At 40.7% G+C, this 20,910-nt stretch overlaps 1 protein-coding gene across 1 annotated transcript in view; it reads left to right on the forward strand.

Annotated features, from left to right (window-relative positions):
• The first annotated feature begins 18,253 nt into the window (after window positions 1-18,253).
• POU6F2 (POU class 6 homeobox 2) overlaps window positions 18,254-20,910 on the forward strand; it is a 410,247-nt gene continuing 407,590 nt past the window's right edge. The window contains exon 1 of the mRNA XM_059656173.1: window positions 18,254-18,358. Coding sequence (XP_059512156.1) covers window positions 18,254-18,358 — 105 coding nt within the window. The remainder of the gene's footprint in view (window positions 18,359-20,910) is intronic.

Raw genomic sequence — 20,910 nt, forward strand, 5'->3', positions numbered from 1 at the left:
GTAATGTCACTCCAGGGTTCCTTTGCCCGGTGGGACAGAGCTGTCTGCTTAACTCTCCTTGAGAAAAACAGAAAAACAGTACTTCCTTCCTAGGGTGCGTGCGTGTGTGTGTGTGTGTGTGTGTGTGTGTATGTGTGTGTATGTGTGTGTGTATGTGTATGTGTGTGTGTGTGTGTCTGTGTGTGTGTGTCTGTGTGTGTGTTTGCTGTGAAAAGCTTTATTGTTTCCTTTGGTCCAATGCGTGGGAGAGGGCTTCAGGGTGGTTAAAAGAATGGCTAGTAGCTTCAGGGAGAGGCTCAGGTAAAAGCCAGACCCCAGGGGACGCAGAGGGGCCCCTCCCAGGCCTCTGGGCTCCACAGTCTCCTGGTCATGCTTGGGGGTGAGCCTTTCAAAGAGATACTCGCCCCGCCCAGCCTGGGGGCCGGCAGCCTGCGAGGTGAGTCAGGTGTCGCCCATCTTCTTGATGAGTTTCACCTCCTCACCCCGGAAGTGGTTCTCCAGGAAGTCCTAGAGCTGAGGATCTGCGCGGGGGGAACCAGGGCTGCAGCTCCACCAGGGCCTGGGTCAGGTTCCTCCCCAAGGCCAGGGCGGCTTCCATGGCGTCCTGAGTTTTGCCCATCAACCTGGAGAGAATGCGGCCACTGCGTTTGTTTTGCAACTTTAAGAGACGCCCAGCACCCTGCCCTCCTGCTTCTTCTCTGCCAACTCTTGGGAAAAGTGGCCCAGGCCCAGCCACATCGTCACAGTCGAAGTAGAAGCCCGGAGAGAGGTAGGTGTGGGGTGTGGGAGGCCCCCAGGTGCAGGCTGGCCAGGCAGTTGACCGCAGCCTCCACCTCGGTGGAGTGATTCTGATGAGTTTGGGAGCTCCTGGTTGTTCGGCAATAAGGAGTGAGGTAGAAACAAAGGCAGTGTCCTGGCTAGTCCTGGAGGTGGTTCTGGAGGTGGTGACTGGATAAGATGCAGGAGGGTGGTCGGAGGCTGGGAGAAGGGGCGTCCCTGGGTCTCCTCCGTCCAAACACTGTTGAAGCAAGAGACAGATCCGGCACTGCCCCTTCCTAGAGTTTTGATGCAGAGCTTCCTAGCTGAGGGAGAGTTTGTGTGTGCACTTGAGTTTCCACAGTAAAATGGGGAGACTAATGCCTACCTCCTGAAACTTTTGTGAGGCCTGGAAGGATAAGGAATGTACAGACCTGACATGCTACTTCTTCTCTTTTGTTGATACGTTCGTTCATCTCTTGGCTGCAACCTCATCGGTTGCATTCCATTCTCCTCTCGGTCTCACTCATTGTATTCATTGTTACCACCTGTCCTTCTTGCTGTGCCCCTAGTCTAGAAGGTTCTCCCCACCTCCTTTATCCATTCTAAATATCCCACAAAATCCAACTCACCTCCCTTTCTACAAGACATCTTCTTATCTTTGTTCCACCCCACACTGATCTCCATAATCTTATTTCACTAGTTTTCCTTTTGTAACTGCAGTTTCAGGCACAGAGTAGCATTGAATGAAGTTATGAAGAACTTTTCCCAACTAAAATTAAGATTTCTCATGAGCGAGGATACAATTTTGGTGCTGCTTTTGAACAGTCCATAAAGCTTAATGTAATGTGTTCATGATCATGAATATTAAAAAAAATGTGATGAAACAGAATAATTCAGATGTTCATATCTGAGGAAAAATGTCACTTAGAGCAGACAGCCCTTCAGAGAGCATCACCATATTACCACAAGAATGTACAAAGGAAAGCAGGTTATTTGTGAAGGGTCTTGTAATGAGTCTTGTACTTCCTTGGCAATGAAGGGTGCTATTTCTGTGCTGTTGGTATGGAGGCTAGGAAATGACAAATAACATGCTAAACTGAAGCATATCCTTATGGTCCACATAAAATGTAACAGTAAAAATGACCTGAAGTGACATAATAAACACAGAATTATAAGATTCAATGGTAACCAAATTTAAGGTATTATTTTTCTAAAGAAAGATAATGGCAAGACAATCAGAACTTGGCCATCAACTTTGTGTGCTCCATTATCAATATTGTCCCTGTTGTAGAGATAAATAAGACAAAACAGCATAATCTGGCTGCTAATCATTTAATTTGTTGATTCATCTACTTAATACGCATGTCCACTAGGTAACTTTCTTATTTTGACTTTTTATAAGATTTTCCTTGGTTATGCTGATGCCAGAATTTTGGCACATCTGACCTCTGTTTCTCATCATAAATCAACAAACTGGTAGTCCTGGTGCTTACCTTAGTTTTTTGAACACTTCCATTTTCCAAAACAGTGTCTCAGGCCTGATCACTCCTGTATGCTGATAAGAGTCTCTAATTTAGGTGCTCCTCTGGGAGGCCTTGTTCCAATCTACTCAGCCTGTCTCATTTCAACTCTGTCTTGTCCATATTTGAACCTCTACATGACACGCCACTTAAAATGATGAAGCGCACTGGAAATGATAAATGTGTGGTAAATAAAAGTTTATAAAAGACATTTTTAATCTCTGTAAGCTTAATTAAGGCAGGGAGCATATCACTTTTAATTATTTTACTTAGTACCTATTAGGCACTTCATAAATATCATGATTGACTTAAATGCTCATGCAAATAAATGCCTCTGTACACACTATAATGTGTAATGTACTGTAAGATAAACGTACAGAAAACTATGAAAGAAGAGGGAGCCCAACATGATATTCTACTCTGTGGAGAAGAGACATGTAAACTGAGACCTTAAGAAGGACAAGGCGTTGGTGAGGCACAGTTAGGCAGGCAGTGCAGTCTAGGGAGCTAATGCAGAAGAAATCTCAGCACTTCTTAGTAATCCAGAGGAGGGCCAAAGGACTGGAGATCAGGGAGCAAAAGGAAGAACCACAAGGGAGGAGTTTGAAAACTAGGCAGGGACAGTTCTTTTTTAAAAAAATTATCTTTATTGTTGAAAGTGTTATATATGTCCCCCGTGTTCCCCCCATTGACTCCTGCCACCCCTCCACAGGCCTTCACTTCACTATTGCCTGTGTCCATGGGTTATGCATATTGCATGTAAGTTCTTTGGTTAATTTCTCTTCCTTATCCCGCTCTGAGATTTGTGAGTTTGTTCCATGCTTCCATGTCTCTAGATCTATTTTGTTCCTCAGTTTCTTTTGTTCATTAGAGTCTACATATGAGTGAGATCATGTGATACTGGTCTTTCTCTGACTGGCTTATTTCACTTAGCATAATACTCTCTAGGTCCATGCATGCTGTTTCAAAGGGTAAGAGATCCTTCTTTACACAATGAATGCTATGACTGTATAGTATTCCATTGTGTAATGTAGCACAGCTTTTTTATCCACTCATCTATTGATGAGCACTTGGGCTGTCTCCAAATCTTAGCTATGTAGCCAGGGTTGCTATGAACATAAGGTGCATCTATTCTTTCTGATTGGAGTTTCAGGATTCTTACGATGTATTCCTAGAAATGGGATCACTGGGTTAAATGGCAGTTTCATTGTTTAGTTTTGTGAGGAAACTCCATACTGTTCTCCACAGTGGCTGCACCAGCCTGCATTACCACCAGCAGTGTACTAGGACTCCCTTTTCTCCAAATCCTTGTCAGCACTTGTCATTTGTTGATTTGTTGATGGTAGCCATTCTGGCAGGTGTGAGATGGTCCTCACTGTCATTTTTATTTGCATCTCTCTGATGATCAGTGACTGTTAGCATTTTTTTCATATGTCTCTTGGCCATCTATATGTCCTCTTTGGAAAAGTGTTGATTTAGGTCGTTTGTCCACTTTTTAAATTGGATTGCTTGCCTTCCTTTTGTTAAGTTATATGAGTTCTTTATGGAGTAAAGACAATCTCTTCAATAAATGGTGCTGGGAAAATTGGGCAAGTACATGCAAAAAAAAAAAAAAGAAATTAGACCAACTTATACCATACCCAAAATAAACTAAAAATGGATAAAAGACTTAAATGCAAGATTTGAAACCTAGAAGAAATCATCGGCAGCAAAATCTCAGACATCTCTCATAACAATATGTTTGCCAATGCGCCTCCTAGAGCAAGGGAGATAAAGGAAAAAATAAACAAATGGGACTTCATCAAAATAAAAAGCTTCTGCACAGCAAAGAAACCATCAACAAAATGAAAAGGGATCCCACTGTATGGGAGAACATATTTGCCAATGACCCATCTGATAAGGGACAGGGAAAGTTATTGGATAGGGAATGGTTATGAGTTGAATTGTGTCCCAGCCCAATCCCCAATTCATACGTTGAAGTCTTAATCCTCGGTACCTCAGAATGTGACTATATTTGGAGATAAGGTTTTTAAAGGATAATTAGGATAAAATGAGGTCATGCAGATTGGCCCTAATTCAGTATGACTGGTGTTCTTAAAAGAAGAGAAGATTAGGCCACAGACACAAACACTGGGAGGACACAGCCACCTACAAGCCAAGGAGAGGGGCCTCGGAAGAAACCAGCCCTTTGATTTTGACACTTTCCTTTTGGACTCTGAGCCTCCAGAATTGTAAGAAAATGAATTTTGTTTTTGTTTTTGTTTAAATCATTTGGTACTTTGTGATGGCAGCACTTACAAACTAATATAAAGACGTACTATGATACTTCAAAGCATTTAACTTTAATTGCCTTCAGGTAATCATGCCAATATTAAATATGTGCCAAATAAAGTTTCAGGAATTATCATCTAGATAAACTACTGGCATAGTTCTAAATTGGCATTTTAATCCGCAAATACTAGGTAAATACCAAATGAGAATATTTCCCTCTGCCCTTAACCGTGGGTGAGATTGGTAAGAAAAATAGTCCTCTGTGGCATCTAACCTCTTATGCTCTGGGCTATCTGTTTAGGGTGTATTTCGTGAAATCTACAGTAGCTAGCAAAGTTACCAGGTGAGGCTATCAGTTGATATCTGTGGGCTGACTTCAGTCTGCAGCATTGGCTTGCTCTCATATTTAAAAAGACATCCTTGGATCACACCACTGAACCTTTTTTTGGAGGAGATGGGCTGGGTGGTCTTTTAAATTTCAGGCTCCTTTCAAATTTAATATTAGAGGAGTCTGCTGATTTTTAATCTACTCTGTTTACCATGCTTAACATTAAGGCTACAGGACACTTGAAATTGCAAATATTTTCTTACATAAGAATATTAACTTTCAGTTACACATACACAATTATAGACAAACGAGTGGCCTGGTGCACGAAATTCGTGCACATTAAAAGGGAAGAGACCCAGACCCAGCCAGCCCCACCTCCGTCAAGCCCCGCTGGTGGGGATGCAGCGTTAAGCCCCTGCCCACCCGTGCGTGCCTCCTGCTGATCAGTTGTTATGGCGTGAGGGCATCATGGCCATTAGCATATTAGCTCTTTATTATATAGGATACTATTGCATGTGTTTGGCTGTTACAAAACTAAGATTTCTTACCATCCAATTCACTGCTTTGGACTATTCAAATAGCTCTTCTCTGTGATGCACTCTTAGCCTTCTGTTCAGTAAGACATAATTGTTCCCATAGAGCAGTGGTTCTCAACCTGTGGGTTGCAACCCCTTTGGGGGTCGAATGACACTTTCACAGGGGTCGCCTAAGACCATCGGAAAACACATATAATTACATATTGTTTTTGTGATTAATCACTATGCTTTAATTATGTTCAATGTGTAACAATGAAAATACATCCTGCATATCAGATATTTGCATTATGATTCACAACAGTAGCAAAATTACAGTTATGAAGTAGCAATGAAAATAATTTTATGGTTGGGGGTCACCACAGCATGAGGAATTGTATTAAAGGGTTGCGGCATTAGGAAGGTTGAGAACCACTGCCATAGAGGAAGATGTGTTGGAAATACTCATAGCAGGATATACTCAAAGTAACTGAAGTTGAATGGAATTACATTATTCAAAATGAAAATATGGTGGAAAATGTGTTGCAGTGTTCCTTAACAACTTAGATGTCTCATTTGGAGGGACATGATAATGATTTGCTATTTATCATGAAATCTGCCTTGGATCAGAGTTTTCAGAATAGCATCAGCAACTTCAAACACAATGTTAATCATTTGCTCTGGCTGAAACACAAGTAATAACAAAGTATCAAAGATTTTATTTTTATATATGGTTTCCAGCTAGTTACTCAGCAAGCAATAGATATTCAGTATAGAATCAAAGGGCAAACTTAAGGAAAGGTAAACAGCCTAGTTTTGGAGGGTTCACAAGAGTGGATCTAGAAGAAGAGTTCAATGTAGCTGGAAGGTCAAGATTTACATATCTAAAAAAAAAATTGCTACTCACATTGAAAACCAAAACCAGTAGCTATCCATCAAGAGCCTCCGTAAGAGTTGTCAGGAAGTTATAAGAAGCAAATGACAAGATTTTATTCAAACGCAGAAAAATTAGCAAAATGTGGATCTTAGCTGGGTAACAAAATATAGTAAAGACATCAATTATTTGCAAATTAGTGCAATTCTAATAGCTATCCTAGCAGTATTTTTCTGGTGATTTCTATTCCCACGGTTGTGATTTTCTGTAAGTACTAAACTTTATAAAAGGAGGATTTTTTTTTTAATCAGGAAAAGTTAGTAAAATTGTATTCATTAGTTTTAAGTGCTGAAAATATATATGTATGCTGAGCGACAGCATACAGTTGGTGACTTAGGGATCCACTGTCGTTGCTTGGGACTGTATGGCTGCCGGTTTTGCACATCTCGGGGAGCACCATAGTCTACCAAGATGTGAACAACTCTCTGGAGTTGTGCAGTGCACAGTCTAAGCTGTTGTACAGGGGGACCGGTTTCTGCACATTGAGAGATCTTTGTTCAGCTTTTTTCCTATCTCTGAGAAAAGTCTCTTATTCTTTTTCTCAGAAACCCCCCCACAATACTGCCCTAGCCAGTTTGCTCAGTGGATAGAGCAACTGGCCTAAGGACTGAAAGGGTCCTGGGTTTGATTTCTGTCAAGGGCACTTACCACCTCAGTTGCAGGCTTGATCCCAGGCCCTGGTCAGGGTGCATGCAGGAGGCAACCAATTGAAGTCTCTCTCACATCAATGGTTTTCTCTGTCTCTCCCACTCCCTTCCACTCTCTCTAAAAATCAATGGGAAAATATCCTTGGGTGAGGATTAACAACAAAAAGACCCTATTTATTTTTAACAGATAATTTACCTAACCTAAACAGTGACATCCCCAAGTTATAGAAACTTCACCAAACTGAAAACAAGATTGTTGTAAAGCTATGAAGGTATTTTATCTATTATTTATTTTTAGGAGGTTTGTTTGTTTATTCTTCTTATTATTATTTTTTGTTAATCCTCAGCAGAGGATATTTTTCCTTTGCTTTATAGAGCATGGAAGGGAGCAAGGGAGAGAGAGGGAGAGGGAGAGGGAGAGGGAGAGGGAGAGGGAGAGGGAGAGGGAGAGGGAGAGGGAGGAGGGAGGGAGAGGGAGGGAGAGAGAGAGAGATAGAGAGAGATAGAGATTGATGTGAGATTTCACATCGACTGGTTGTCTCCTATATGCTTCCCTACCTGGGGTGAGGAGTGAACCTTCAACCCAGGTATGTGCCCTTGACTGGGAATGGAACCTGAGACCCTCTGGTCTGAGAGCTGACATCCTAACCACTGAACAAACTGGCCAGGCTCTTCACCCATTTTTTAATTGGATTGTTGGTCTTTTGGTGTTGAGTTGTATAAGTTCTTAATATATTTTGGAAATTAACCCCTTATTTGATGTATCATTGGCAAATATGTTCTCCCATACAGTGGGTTTTCTTTTCATTTTGTTGATGGCTTCTTTTGCTGTGCGGAATTTTTTAGCTTGAGTAGTCCCATTTGTTTATCTTTTTCTGATTTCCTATTCTCTCTGACCTAGAATTTTATTTTAGTTTACTATGTCTTTGTTACTTGACTTCTTCAACCTTGCCTTTAGGTCTTCCTGGCTAAGCAGTTTATCAAATATTTTCCTGAAGAAATAAAATTCCCTCTATAAAAGGATAATCCTGAATGGCATGGCTAGGTAATTATGTCATTACATACATTCTGTTCTTTTTCATAGGTGTCATCATTTTTTTTTTGGTCCAGCACTTCCAACTATAGTTTTATAATCAAATGAATGTTTAAGAATTATAAATATTACTCTTTTATGTTTTGTATAGATCTGCTTGCCTACTTGACATGGGGATTTGGAAAAATACAAAACCGTTATAACTGGAAGGGTATTAAAAGTCCAACACCTTCATTCATCCCCAATGTCATAAAGATGTTAGTGGCAGAGATAGGAGTGGGACCGGATAATTATTATTTTGGGCTTTACTTTGAGTCATGCGGCAGTAACCAGGGACACTCTTCAGTTACCATGACATAGGTTTGATACTGATCACAGATGAGTGTTCTGGGTAAAACCTTTAAAAACCCTAACTCAATGATTTTTATAACACTCCCATTCAGAAGGTATTGCATTTTTCAGTTTACTAACCTGCCACTATATTACATTGTATACCAATTCTTATATTGGTTCCTTGATGTCTAAGAACCTTTATAATTGTCAAAATACTGCAATCAGTGTCCTCATTTGTAAAATCAAGATAAAAATTATCCACCTTCTAGCGCCAGGGTGAGGATAAATACATTAATACATATTAAGTGCTTAGGACAGTACATGGAATATAGTTAATACTCTACTCTGTCTATAATTCTCAAATATTTTTGTCTTAGTACCTCTTTATTATTATAAAATTATGTAGCACCCCAAAAGCTTTTGTGTTTTAAAGAAACTTTAAAAAGGTTTATTTGTGAAGTCATTTAAATAATTACATGATAACATAACTTTTAAGTGAAAAAAAACTATATTTTCCCCAAGTGAAATAATTAGTGAGAAGAGTAGCATTGTTTGACATTTTTGCAAATCTAGTCTTGGTCCTGTCTGGCTTACTAGGATATACTCAGAACCACACTTACTTCTGCATTCAGTCTGCTGTGAAATAACAAGTCAGAAAGCCTTGGAAAAATCAGCTGAACTCTCCTCACAAAATAAGAGTGAAAAAGGCAAATCTCATTTTATTTTGAGAAAGTTTTGACTCCATGGGCCCCTGAAGAGTCTCAGGGACCCCCAGGAGCCCTCAAATAAACTACACCTTGAGAAACACTCCTATATTTTCTATTGTTATGATTATTGATCATGATGATGACAGAGAAAACCAGGGTAGAAATGGATTTTCCAAAGTTAGAGCTCAGAGTTGTGAAGTTCTCTTAATGAAACTGGTTCCATGCAGACATCCCCTTAACAATGCTTGTCTCTGAGCCCTGGCCAGTGTGGCTCAGTTTGTCGGAGTGTTGTCCCTTACACCCAAGTGTTGAGGTTTTGATTCCAGGTCAGGGCATATACCCAGGTTTTGGGTTTGATTATTCTCCCTCCCATTGGGGCAAGTTCAGGAGGCAACTGATTGATGTTTCACTCTCACATAGATGTTTCTCTCTCTCTTCCTCTCCCTCTAAAATCAATAAAAGCATATTCTTGGATAGGAATTAAAAAAAATTGCTTGTCTTTGAAAGAGTGGAACTAGGTTTCAGTCAAAGTGCTGTGAACCTATTGATATGAGGAATAAAAGGATAGTGGTGTTTAGCTTTTTCAGGCATATGGAGCTATAGCCATGAAATAAGGAGGAAAAGTCCCTCTAGTGTACTCTTGCTGTGAGGACACAGAGTGTGTGTTTGTACTATGGTGGAGAATTTTCATGAGAAGTTAGGTGTTAGCATTTGGGCTCAGACAACAAAACTGCAGATAGTACAATGAACCCAGGAGCATTTCAATGCCTTTCTTCAAGGGTGTTCAGGGAGAAGAAATAGATTCTGGAAGACCAAAATGCATAACTGTCTCCAAAGCAATTCATGAAAGGGGAAAATGGAAATTAAGGGGTAATTGGCTCCCTGTGCTGGCTTTTTCTGTTTTTATCCAGGATACAGATACCTGGTAGAAGAGATAACAAAGTCAGAGGTCTGATAATGCATTCGTATGTTCACAGGCCATCCTTGCAGGGAATCCCCAGGCTCTTCAACTCCTCAGCTATTCATTTGAAAGGTGAAATCTTAACCCTTTGTCTCAGGGGAAAACAGGTCTCCCAAATTATGTTGTAGAAAATAAGCTAAATCACAGGCCCTCACAACCAATGTAGCCTGGCTCAGCATTGCCAAGCCACTCCCCATCCTGTAGTCAGTCCCTGAGTCTTTGTGCCAAGTTTCCTTCCTCCTCTTGTTATCTTATAAAAATAACTAGTGTCCTGGTGCACGGATTCATACACATTGAAAGGAAATTAATTAGAAGAAATATTTTAATATCGCTATTTGCGTCTTGCTAATGAAAAGAAAATAGGATTCTACCGAGTCTCCTATCTACCTACTTCAGGACTTTTGTGAGGATCAAATGAGATGAGGCATGGGAAAACGCTTCACAAACATTTGGTTAAACTGTAAAATGTTTGCACCTGGCTATAAAGCAAGTTGGGTTCCTTGGCTGAAAAAACTCCAAGGATGCTAGTTGCTAGGGAGAGGAAGCTGGGCGCCGCTATATGACATCATTAGCCAGCACCCACAACCACCGTTTCTGGGCTGGGCTGGGCTGGGGGCCACATATGTGTTCCATGGGGTCTCAGCAGCATTGGCTGCAATTTGGTGGGGTATCACTCTGTGGTGGTGGCGGGGCCTGTGTCCCACTTGGGGGAAGCAAAGTGTTGGTTTGTTGGCACCAGGTCCGTGGTGCTGTTTATTTTTAAATGGCCAGTGCACATTATGGCAGCTCCTGCATTGAGTGTCTGTCCCCTGGTTGTCAGTGTGTGTCATAGCTACTGGTCAGATAGAAAGACACTTAGCCTTATATATATACTAGAAGCCCTTTGCACAAAGATTCGCACAAGAGGCCTTTCTTCCCCTGGCTGCTGGCACCGGTTTTCCTCCGGCACCCGGGACCCAGGCCTTTGGTCTGGCTGCAGCGGAGAAGCGAAGCCTCTTGAGTCTTCAGTCTTCAGTCTTCACTTCAGCTGGAGCCTTCAGTCTTCGCTCTGCGCCTGTGTATGGAAAGTAACCGCCATCTTTGTTGGGTTAATTTGCATAGTTGCTCTGATTGGCTGGTGAGTGTAGCGGAGTGAAACCAATTTGCATGTTTCTCTTTTATTAGTGTAGATATAGATTGCTGTGCTCAATTTCCCTAGAAATGTAAAAATAACAACAAAATCCAAGGGTAAAGGTTAGTTGCACGGCTTAAGGGTCCATGGAAGTAAAATCCTTCTAATGTTGCTTAAGGAAACTGATGGTGGTTGAAAAGATCATTCCAGAAAAATGATCTACAAAACTTGAAAGTTTAGGCAAAAATGTGGAATTGAGAGAGGATGCAAAGAGAAAGCAATCATTCCAGAGACTGGATCATTCCAGAGGCTGGTGGTACAAAATGAAATTCTAAGGGGAAAAAAATGACCTCAAAATAGAGGGCAGGAGTTGTGCCAAAGGAGAGCGAACTGAAGACTGAGGAAGGGCGCCACAAGAAATCATGACTGTGTGTACTTATTCCTACCATGCTGTCTCTCATCCACCTATTATTTCGCTCCTACATCAGCCTTGAAAATCATGCAGCAGCTGCCCAGTGAGCAAACTCTAGAGAACACTTTGCCATGATTTATATTCTAGAAGGAAGGCTAAGGTCATGTGGACATGTAAAGAATAGGGGTGGGTGGGAGATCTGGGGTAAGAAAATAGACTAGTTGAAGGAATGGTGACATTAATTTTTTTAGAGACCAGGAAGCAAAGGAATGAATGGTGAAGAGAAGTAGAGAAATCAAGAAAATAAAACTGTAACAAAGGAACGAACAATAAGCAAGAGAAAGAATAAGTCTTAGCAGAGAGAAAAGGCAGAAGTGTAGAATTGAAGTAAACCTACATGTTGCAACAGCATAAGTGGAAATATGGTAAGTCTAAGTAGGAGTGGATTCCTCTTGATTTTTCTTGATGAACATTTTCTTTTGGTTCTGGCATTCTGGAGGCACCCAGTTATACAGTAGCCCTCATCCCCATTCACAGTTTCATTTTTCACAGTTTCAGTTATCCATGGTCAACTCTGGTCTGAAAATATGAAATGGAAACTTCCAGAAGAAAACAATTCATAAGTTTTAAATTGTGCACTCTTCTGAATAGTGTGATGAACTCTCTCCATCTCACCCCGTCCTGACTGGGACACAAGTCATCCCTTTGTTCAATGTCTCCGCTCTGTATACATTAGTCACTGCCACTCAGTATCTGTCTCAGTTATCAGATCAGTTATGGGGGGGGGGGAGAACACACTCACATAATTTTATTACAGTATATTGTTATAATTGTTCTATTTATTATTAGTTATTGCTGTTAATCTCTTACTATTAGGTAATCTCTTACCTAATTTATAAATTAAACTACCATAGGTATGTATGTATAGGAAAAAACATAATATGGTTCATGCCATCCACAGTTTCATACCATGGCACATACCATCCACAGTTTCAGGCATCCATGGGGGGTCTTGGAACGTATCCCTTTTGGATAAGGGGAGACTGCTATGTTATCTCTTCTCACCTTAAACATTGCAAAGGATTGACTGAATACCAGAGGTGCCCGACACCTCCACTTTTATCTTGGTTCTCTTTGTAACATTTATCTCTCAGTATCCTTTGTGGTTTAATGATTAAGAAATTAAGAACATCCCTATCCTACTCTGGCCAGTATGGTTCCATTGGTTGGAATGTCGTCCTGCACAACGGAAGGTGGCGGGTTCGATTCTTGGTCAGAGTACATATCCAGGTTGTGTGTTCTATCCCCTGTTGGTGCATGTGTGGGAGGCAACCAATTGATGTTTCTCACATCGATGTTTCTCTCTCTCTGAGATAAAAAACCTCAAACAACTATTACTACAACAAAGAACATCCCTATCCTAAGAAGTTGGGGACTAGGTCTAATTTGTGGTGATCTGTTGTTGTCTTGTACACCAAGTGGTCAGCTCTGGGAAAAGGGCAGGTCTAGCTGGTCTCTGATGTAAGAAGGCAGACAGACTGAGAGGGTTGAAAAAGCAGGATTTTATGGAAATTTGGTGGGGACAAGGGAGAGTAGAAGAGGTGACAGTAATGGTGAATATTTCACTTAAGGAATTTTCTTTCCTAAATTCTATTGTGGAAGTGGGAGTAAAAATTAGTTGAAATACTTCCTGCCCTTTTCCATTTGCTTTCCATTGCTCTAACCTTAAAAGTATCTGCCACCCACACCGATGGAGCGATGGTTTTGCTATTGTTATTCTTATTTTTGGGTGTGCGTGTCTTATATTTTTATTGATTTCAGAGAGGAAGGAAGAGGGAGAGAGAGAAACATCGACGATGAGAGAATTATCAATCAGCTACCTCCTGCATGCCCCCCACTAAGGATCCAGTCTGAAACCCAGGCATGTACCTTAATCAGGAATCGAACCATGACCTCCTGGTTCAGAGGTCAAAGCTCAACCACTGAGCCACACCAGTCGGGCTCATGCTATTCTTTTTAATCTGAATACAAGATGACTTCTGTTTATATTAAAATCCTTCTACCATCTTCATGGAGCCTTCCTCAATTCCCCAACAGAACTCACCCCTCCTACCTCTTTATAATCCTCTCATACGAGAAAATAACTAACATTTCCTGGGTACTTACAAAGTATAAGTCAATAAGCTCTCACAAGACATTATCCCCCCCCCCCCCAAAAAAAAATACTTACAGTACCATTGAAGAGTTCTCAGAAACGCATGTCACAAAGAAATTGCCACTTTCCCAAGGCCACACCTAGTTGGAGGTAAGGGATGGAGTAGATGGTAATCCAACCGGAATTTAGCAGTACCTAAAAATGTATGCCTCTTCAACTAGGTGGACTCAAACAGTCACCCCAGATAAATTTTTATGCATTTAGTTAATTTTTAAAAACACACTCTGTGCTGCATTGAAGTCATTTATATGTGTTTGTGTTTCCCACTAGATTATTAATCTTTGAATGCCAGGAAGCAGGTCTTATTCAAGGCTCTATTATCCAGAGTGACTCCCAGGAGGTACCTACATATTAGTTGTTAGTTGAACAACTTAAAACTACGTTTGTGTTTTTATCTTCACACCCCTCCTGCCATTGCCATGTTAGACTTGGAGACCAGTCCTTCCATTCTGTTTGGGCAGGGACTTAGGGTTCCAACTATACTTTTCATGCCAAACTGAGATGCCTTAATTCATGCTCTCTGGAGACTTTTCATTATGGGGGCTCCTAAGAATGGTTTTGCTGATCAATTTGACCTTGGTAGGAGGATGTTAATCAACTGGGCAATGCCAGAATCACAGTGTATTCAACAGCAGGCTCATGAAGGGGCCAAGAACCGTTATTCCCTCATATGAACCTTACCAGCTACTGCCTGGTTGTGGGCAAGTTGCTTCACCTCTCAAATCTCTAGACTTTTTTCCTTAAAAAGGGGGATAATCATTCATACCCTAAGGATTGCAGTGAAAATGAATCTCAAACCAAAATTATAATACCTACCACACCCTTTCCCAACATGGTCTTCCTCTCGATTCGCTATCTCAGTAAATGGCATCACCGGATGCGCATTTTGTGCAAACCAGGAAAAATAGCTCCCTCTTCTTCAAGTTCCATTATCAATAAACCACCAAATTCTGTGAATTATACTTCTTATCTTGAAATCATCCAATTTCCTGCATCACCAGCACTATCGCCTTATAACTAACTGGTCTCGCCAAATCCACTTTATCCCCTTTTATTGCTCCCCCACCCCTAACTTTCCACTGCAGCAGAGACATGTTTCAAAATTAAATGTGGGAAGACACTGCTTAAAGTACTCTCCGTGGCCTTGTGGTGGTCCTGGCTAAGGTAGCGAACCTTTGATGCAACCCAGGAGACGCTGTGTGCTCTGGTCTCTCTCTTCCTTGCTGTGCCCCCCACACACACCAGACTGTCCTCGAGCTCCAGTAAGCCATTCTCCTCCCCATTTCCACATTTCTTCCTTCTGCGGAGAATATTTACCCTTCACCCAACTTCCTGCTTTCCTGTGTTCTCTTGGCATCCTTCCAATTTTAGTTTATTTCAAGTCAATTGCTTAGGGAAGGTTTGCTGACTCCCCTTTGCTCACATACACACCCAAGGCTAGGTCACTTCCTTCGCTATAGGTCCTTATGTTAATCTTTTGCTTTTCCCCTTAGCTCTCAGCATAGTTTAAAAAGTTACATTTCTGTGACTTTTTTGTTGTTGATGAAAATCTGTCCAAACTGCTAGAATGTAAGCTCTCAGAGGAATGATGTCTGTTTTGCTGTATCGCTAGCACATAATAGAGTACCTGGCACATAGTAAGGCTCTATAAATATTTATTAAATGAGTCTCATGCTTTATATATGGTAGCCAACATTCAGAATGCTCCTTGTTACCCGTTTTCATACATACAGCTCCATCTGTGAATTCAGAGCAGGTTCAAATCATGGCCCTGTGTATCTTGGGCAATTATCTGCCTCTTTTTTTTGAATCTCATCTGTAAAATGGGAATAATTGTATCTGCCTTACTGAGTTGTGCTGAGGATTTAGTGAGCAAATATAAGTCTGTGTCTGACCCAGTGCCTGGCTCAAGACTCCATCAGTGTGGCCTACTAATGGTTGTAATTAATATAGACCAGATGTAAGCCACACGGAAGTAACCTGAGTTGTCCCTGTGCCGGCCTGGACCATGGCAATTTAGAGGATGGAGCTTCCAAGAGGGTCTTAGGCCTCATCCTGCAACCTGGACATCCCCCACCCCTACCCCTGTACCTCCCTGGGGAGGCGCCCAAAAAGCTTAGGTCGCAGAGGAGGGAGGAGCCTGCAGCGAGGTGGAGGCAAGTGGCCATTGGGGCTGCGGTAAGAGGTGCAGGGAGGTACACCTGCCAGCTGTAGGAGGTGCAATTCAGTACTCTGGGCGCCTTGTATGACAGAGCCCCTGGGATGGGTGGTCAGAGCGAGTGGAAGCCACTCAGCTCCCCCCTCTTCCACAAGTTTCCCTGGTGCCCCCACACTCCATGAGTGTCTGGCGTGTGCGTGGGCAGAGTCCCAGGAAGGCGACACCAGCAGTGGTCACGCTGCACACGCCCTCTGTGAGCCCGCAGGCTTCAGGCCAGTTTGGCACCGCCCAGGCAGGTTCCCCCCAGGGCTCGGGCTGGCTGATGGGCTGGGATCCAGGTGCCGCTGCCGCGCCTCCCTCTCCTCCCCCACCAGGGGTGGGGACAGACCAGCCAGCGGCATCCGGTTCTGAGGTCCCTGCAGAAACACCCCGGTAGGTCTGTGTCTCCAGGGGCATGGACAGGTTTCAGCGTGGAGTGTGCATTTTAATCATCTTTAGGTTTCACGTTGGGGATGCTGGGGTGTGTGTGTGTGTGTGTGTGTGTGTGTGTGTGTGTGTGTGTGTGTGTGTGTGTGTGTGTGTGTGTGTGTTTCTATTTATACTGTGGGGCAACTCCTAATAAGAAATCTATGAGACTTCAATCTCCTGGGGCTTTCTTTTAAAGTATTGAAATTTCCTTATTTTAAGTTCCCTTTATTTAATTTTAAAGCTATACTACAATGCCATAAAATACATAATAGTATATAGTCAGCATTAAACATTGCTAATAACTTCCCTACCTCTCCATCTTAACGTTAGTTTTGAACCTTGAAAAAGCAGCCCCGCCGAAACCGGTTTGGCTCAGTGGATAGAGCCTCGGCCTGCGGACTGGAAGGTCCCAGGTTCGATTCCGGTCAAGGGCATGTACCTGGGTTGCGGGCACATCCCCAGTAGGAGATGTGCAGGAGGCAGCTGATCGATGTTTCTCTCTCATCGATGTTTCTAACTCTCTATCTCTCTCCCTTCCTCTCTGTAAAAAATCAATAAAATATATTTTTTTTAAAAAAAAAGAAAAAGCAGCCCCATTTTAACAACACAAAGTTTTCCTGTAAGTTTTTTTTGAAAAGTTGGGGTAGGCCAAGTAATGAGCTTAAAGGTAAAAAGTGGACAAATGCAAACTTCAGTAACTCCACAAAGCTACCAAATTAGTGGATACAATCTATGGTTTTGGATTTTCAAAGAGCATCTTTGCAATATCTGTCAGGTTGTATGGAAAATTGGGTTCTGATGTTAATCCTGAGAGGGTTAAGCAGCTTCTAGATTATGTTCATGCTACCCTTACAATAGCTGACCCATAACACATCGACCACCTACCTCAGAGTGTGTGGGATCAAATAGCTTAAATTCAATGGAAAAAGTTGAAATATTTGTCATCATATTACATCAGTTCAGATGAGCTGCAAATAAATGATTTCTTAAACTTTTAGAACAGTGGTTCTCAACCTTCCTAATGCCGCAACCCTTTAATACAGTTCCTCATGTTGTGGTGACCCCCAATTTCATTGTTACAAATTGAACATAATTAAAGCATAGTGATTAATCACAAAAACATTATGTAATTATATATGTGTTTTCCGATGGTCTTAGGTGACCCCTGTGAAAGGGTCGTTCGACCCCCAAAGGGGTCGCGACCCACAGGTTGAGAACCCCTGTTTTAGAAGATGAAAAGTTTAGTGACTACTGTTTACACACTTTGAATATTTTATATTTGAGTGGTCATCACAGTTTCCACAAATGATTGTATACATCCATTTTTAATCAGCGAATGTTAAGGTACCTTTGTTATGCGAGGGTTAACATTTAAGCTCTCCTAGGAAGGTGATGTTAACTAAAACTGCAGAGATTACTGCCTATTGTTGAAAGGTAATTTAGAGAATGTGAAAATAAAATCATTAGGGACAACTTAAGAGAAGTAGGATATTTAATTATAATTGAAAAAAATTATATGGTATGTGGAAATCAAAGTCTCAACACATGAAACAGTTAATTTTGTTTTTGTTTTTGTGTTAAACATAGGTTCTTAGAGCATTAAAAAAAATCCTCTTAGGTTTATTAAACCTTTAGTGAAAGATCACAGCCGATGTTTTGTCTTTGGTGAATAGCTGTTTGTCTCACTTTATTTACTTGGTATTGGATATTTGTCAATGTCATTTCATATCTACAGAAAATTCTTACGCTCTATAGAGGTAGTGAATGTGTGTGTGCGTGCCTGCCGGAGGTCACATGACGGTTTCATCCTATTTGGTGGAGCAGCTTGACTTTTCCCCCCCCTTGCTTTTGGTGATGGTTGTGAGTACAGAAGTTGATTGACAGATGCATGCCAGAAACCCCCATTCTCCTTTTCAAAGACAACATATGATGGATTGCGATCTCTCAGCCCAGCAGAACACAGGGACCATGCAAGCTGTAATTGGTCAGGTATGGAGTCAGCCATTTCTCAACTCCCCCTTTTTTTCCGCAAGGGTCTCACCATATCATTCACATAATTCATATTTACAGTACCATCTTTCTATCTGTATCTCCAGTTACCTGCCAGGGTAGTGCTGAAAGTGCAAAAGGCAAAAGGCACCCATTAAATCTAGCCAGGAAACCTCAGCTTAAAACTTCATGGCGATATTTAAAAATTAAAACTCAGACAACAACAAAAATCTATTCTAGAACAAACCTAATTTACAATTTGGTCTGAATGTTTTTTAAAAAATCTGTTTTTAAGAATTGATTTTCTGTGGATATTGTGATCTTGGAAAAGAAAGTGTGAGGCAAGAATAAAGTGTTATGTTTCCTAGGTAGTAGTTAAAAATGTTCTGTTCAATATTTTTATTTTGATATTTTTTATATTCTCTCCTCTCTCTCTCTGGAAAATGTGAATATATACGTACACGTGCCTTTACTTCTAGCCCAGGAGATGTGTGATCGAGCCTGGTAAATGTAGTAGTGGTCCTGGCTGCTGCAGAGGGGCAGGCTGCAAATTAAACACTGACACAATCTAAAAGGTCCAGGTGGTCTGCTTGCGTTTCCTAATGCAATCCAGCACCACAGCTTTAATAAACAGCTCTATTCAGTTCCTCCTCCCGGTATCCAGGGAGGTGAACTGGTCTGGGGCTGCCGTGATGAAATGCCAGAAGAATCTCTCTCAGAGGCCTCAGGAGCTGATGTTTAGAGCTTTCCTATTCTGTCGTCTTTGTCTTCCAAATGGGTCAGTGAGTCTTGCTCTTTCGGTTCCGTGCTTTCTGTTACATGGTACTTTCTGTTTGTGTGGAAATGTTTGCCTTGGAAGCTAAATCGGGGGAGGAAAGGATCGTTGTATTTTCATTTGCTTTCAGATAACTGAAGTGGTGAAAGGAATGCTAGTGTCCGGCTGCAAAGGAAGGGTGATTTTTCTGACGATTGGTGGGGGTGGGGTGAGGAAAAAGAGAATATATGGGGTTTGTTTGTTTGTTGTTGTTGTTTTGTAATGTATTTTTTGACCAGCATTTTCCTAAGTTCTCTGTGCTTACTTATGAACTATAACTTAGCATTCAGAATATGGTTATGAACATTGATAAACTCCTAAAAGTTGTGGGATTTTTTTTTTTTTTGCACACTTTCCAATCAAGACATCCTGGCAAAGTGATGGCATGAAATTTGTTGGCTGTATATTAATAGTATGGGGAGAAGATAAACCATCTTAATCGGTTTTCAACAAAATTACAGCAGAGCACTTTAGGGTTCTGAAAGCACATGGTTTATTAACACCAGCATGCTTCATAATGTACTTTTAGATGGAAAATGTCAGATATGTTTCCACAGGCTTATCCTCTTTTAAAAGCAGAACAATATTGTTTTAAACTTTCAAATTGGTTTTGTTATACAGACATATATAAAGTGAAGTCTTCAGGCATATATTTTTCAGAAGAAAATATGTAAGAACTGATTTTATATACTGTTGATATGCATTTCAGTGTACATGTTCAACGATGAGTAAGTATATGAAATATAGATTAAATAATTAAATTTGGCATATAGGATTAAATAAATATTTGTTTAAAGACCTTTTTGTATGTAAATAAAGCGAATTCCTGATAACTGTTTTGACCTGATTAATGAAACTTTACTTAGACTGCAAGCATATTCTCTCTTCCATATGTCATAGTATGATCTTAATACTGTACAAAATTACTGTGTTTTAGTACCAAATAAGAAATAGGATTTTATTCTGTATATATTTTTCTTACTTGGGGAAAGAGATGGGTGAGAAAACAGGAGATGTACTTGCAATATGTCATTTAATAATGTTTATTGGAAATAATTGCAAAGGTGAATACTTTTAAAAGATTCTAGTATATACTTTAAAAAAGGAATCAGTATACACTTTACAGATACCAGACTTAACTTCTAATTTGTCAGGATTTAAAATTGGTTATTATTACATAGTTCTCTCTGTATTTTGTATGTACTCTAATTTTTAAAGGCTCAGTAGGTCCAGGAACTATATATGTGATTTACTTGTTATGAATGTTTTATAAATAATTGTGTCAAAGTCTTCTGAAGATTTAATTTCTCATAAATTATTTGTTTAAAAACGCAGATACTTATGTCAAGCTAGTAAATTATAAAAGCAATTGTTCTGAAGGTTGTAAAATTTGCTCTGCTAAAAATGAACAAACTAAAATGCTCCTTATTTTTTAGAACAAAAACACTAAGTATTCAAAAGGACAGAAACATGGTATACTGTCCCATATGCATACATAACAGTCAGAAAACCTAAATTGAAACTGCATCTATACATATACAAAGAAAGAGGGCATGCAAATTTGAAATGATCTCCTTTTAATTGTTATAGCACAGATAATAATATTGACCCAAATGACTGCTCCTAACTGTAAATAAAAGAACGTGAACATATATTTTATTGCTTTGCAGTCACTCATAATCAGAAAGAGGTGGTTTATTTGTCCGCTCTGGATTTCAATATCACTTATACCTACTCA

Source organism: Myotis daubentonii, chromosome 10, assembly GCF_963259705.1.
Source record: "Myotis daubentonii chromosome 10, mMyoDau2.1, whole genome shotgun sequence".
NCBI lineage: Eukaryota > Metazoa > Chordata > Mammalia > Chiroptera > Vespertilionidae > Myotis > Myotis daubentonii.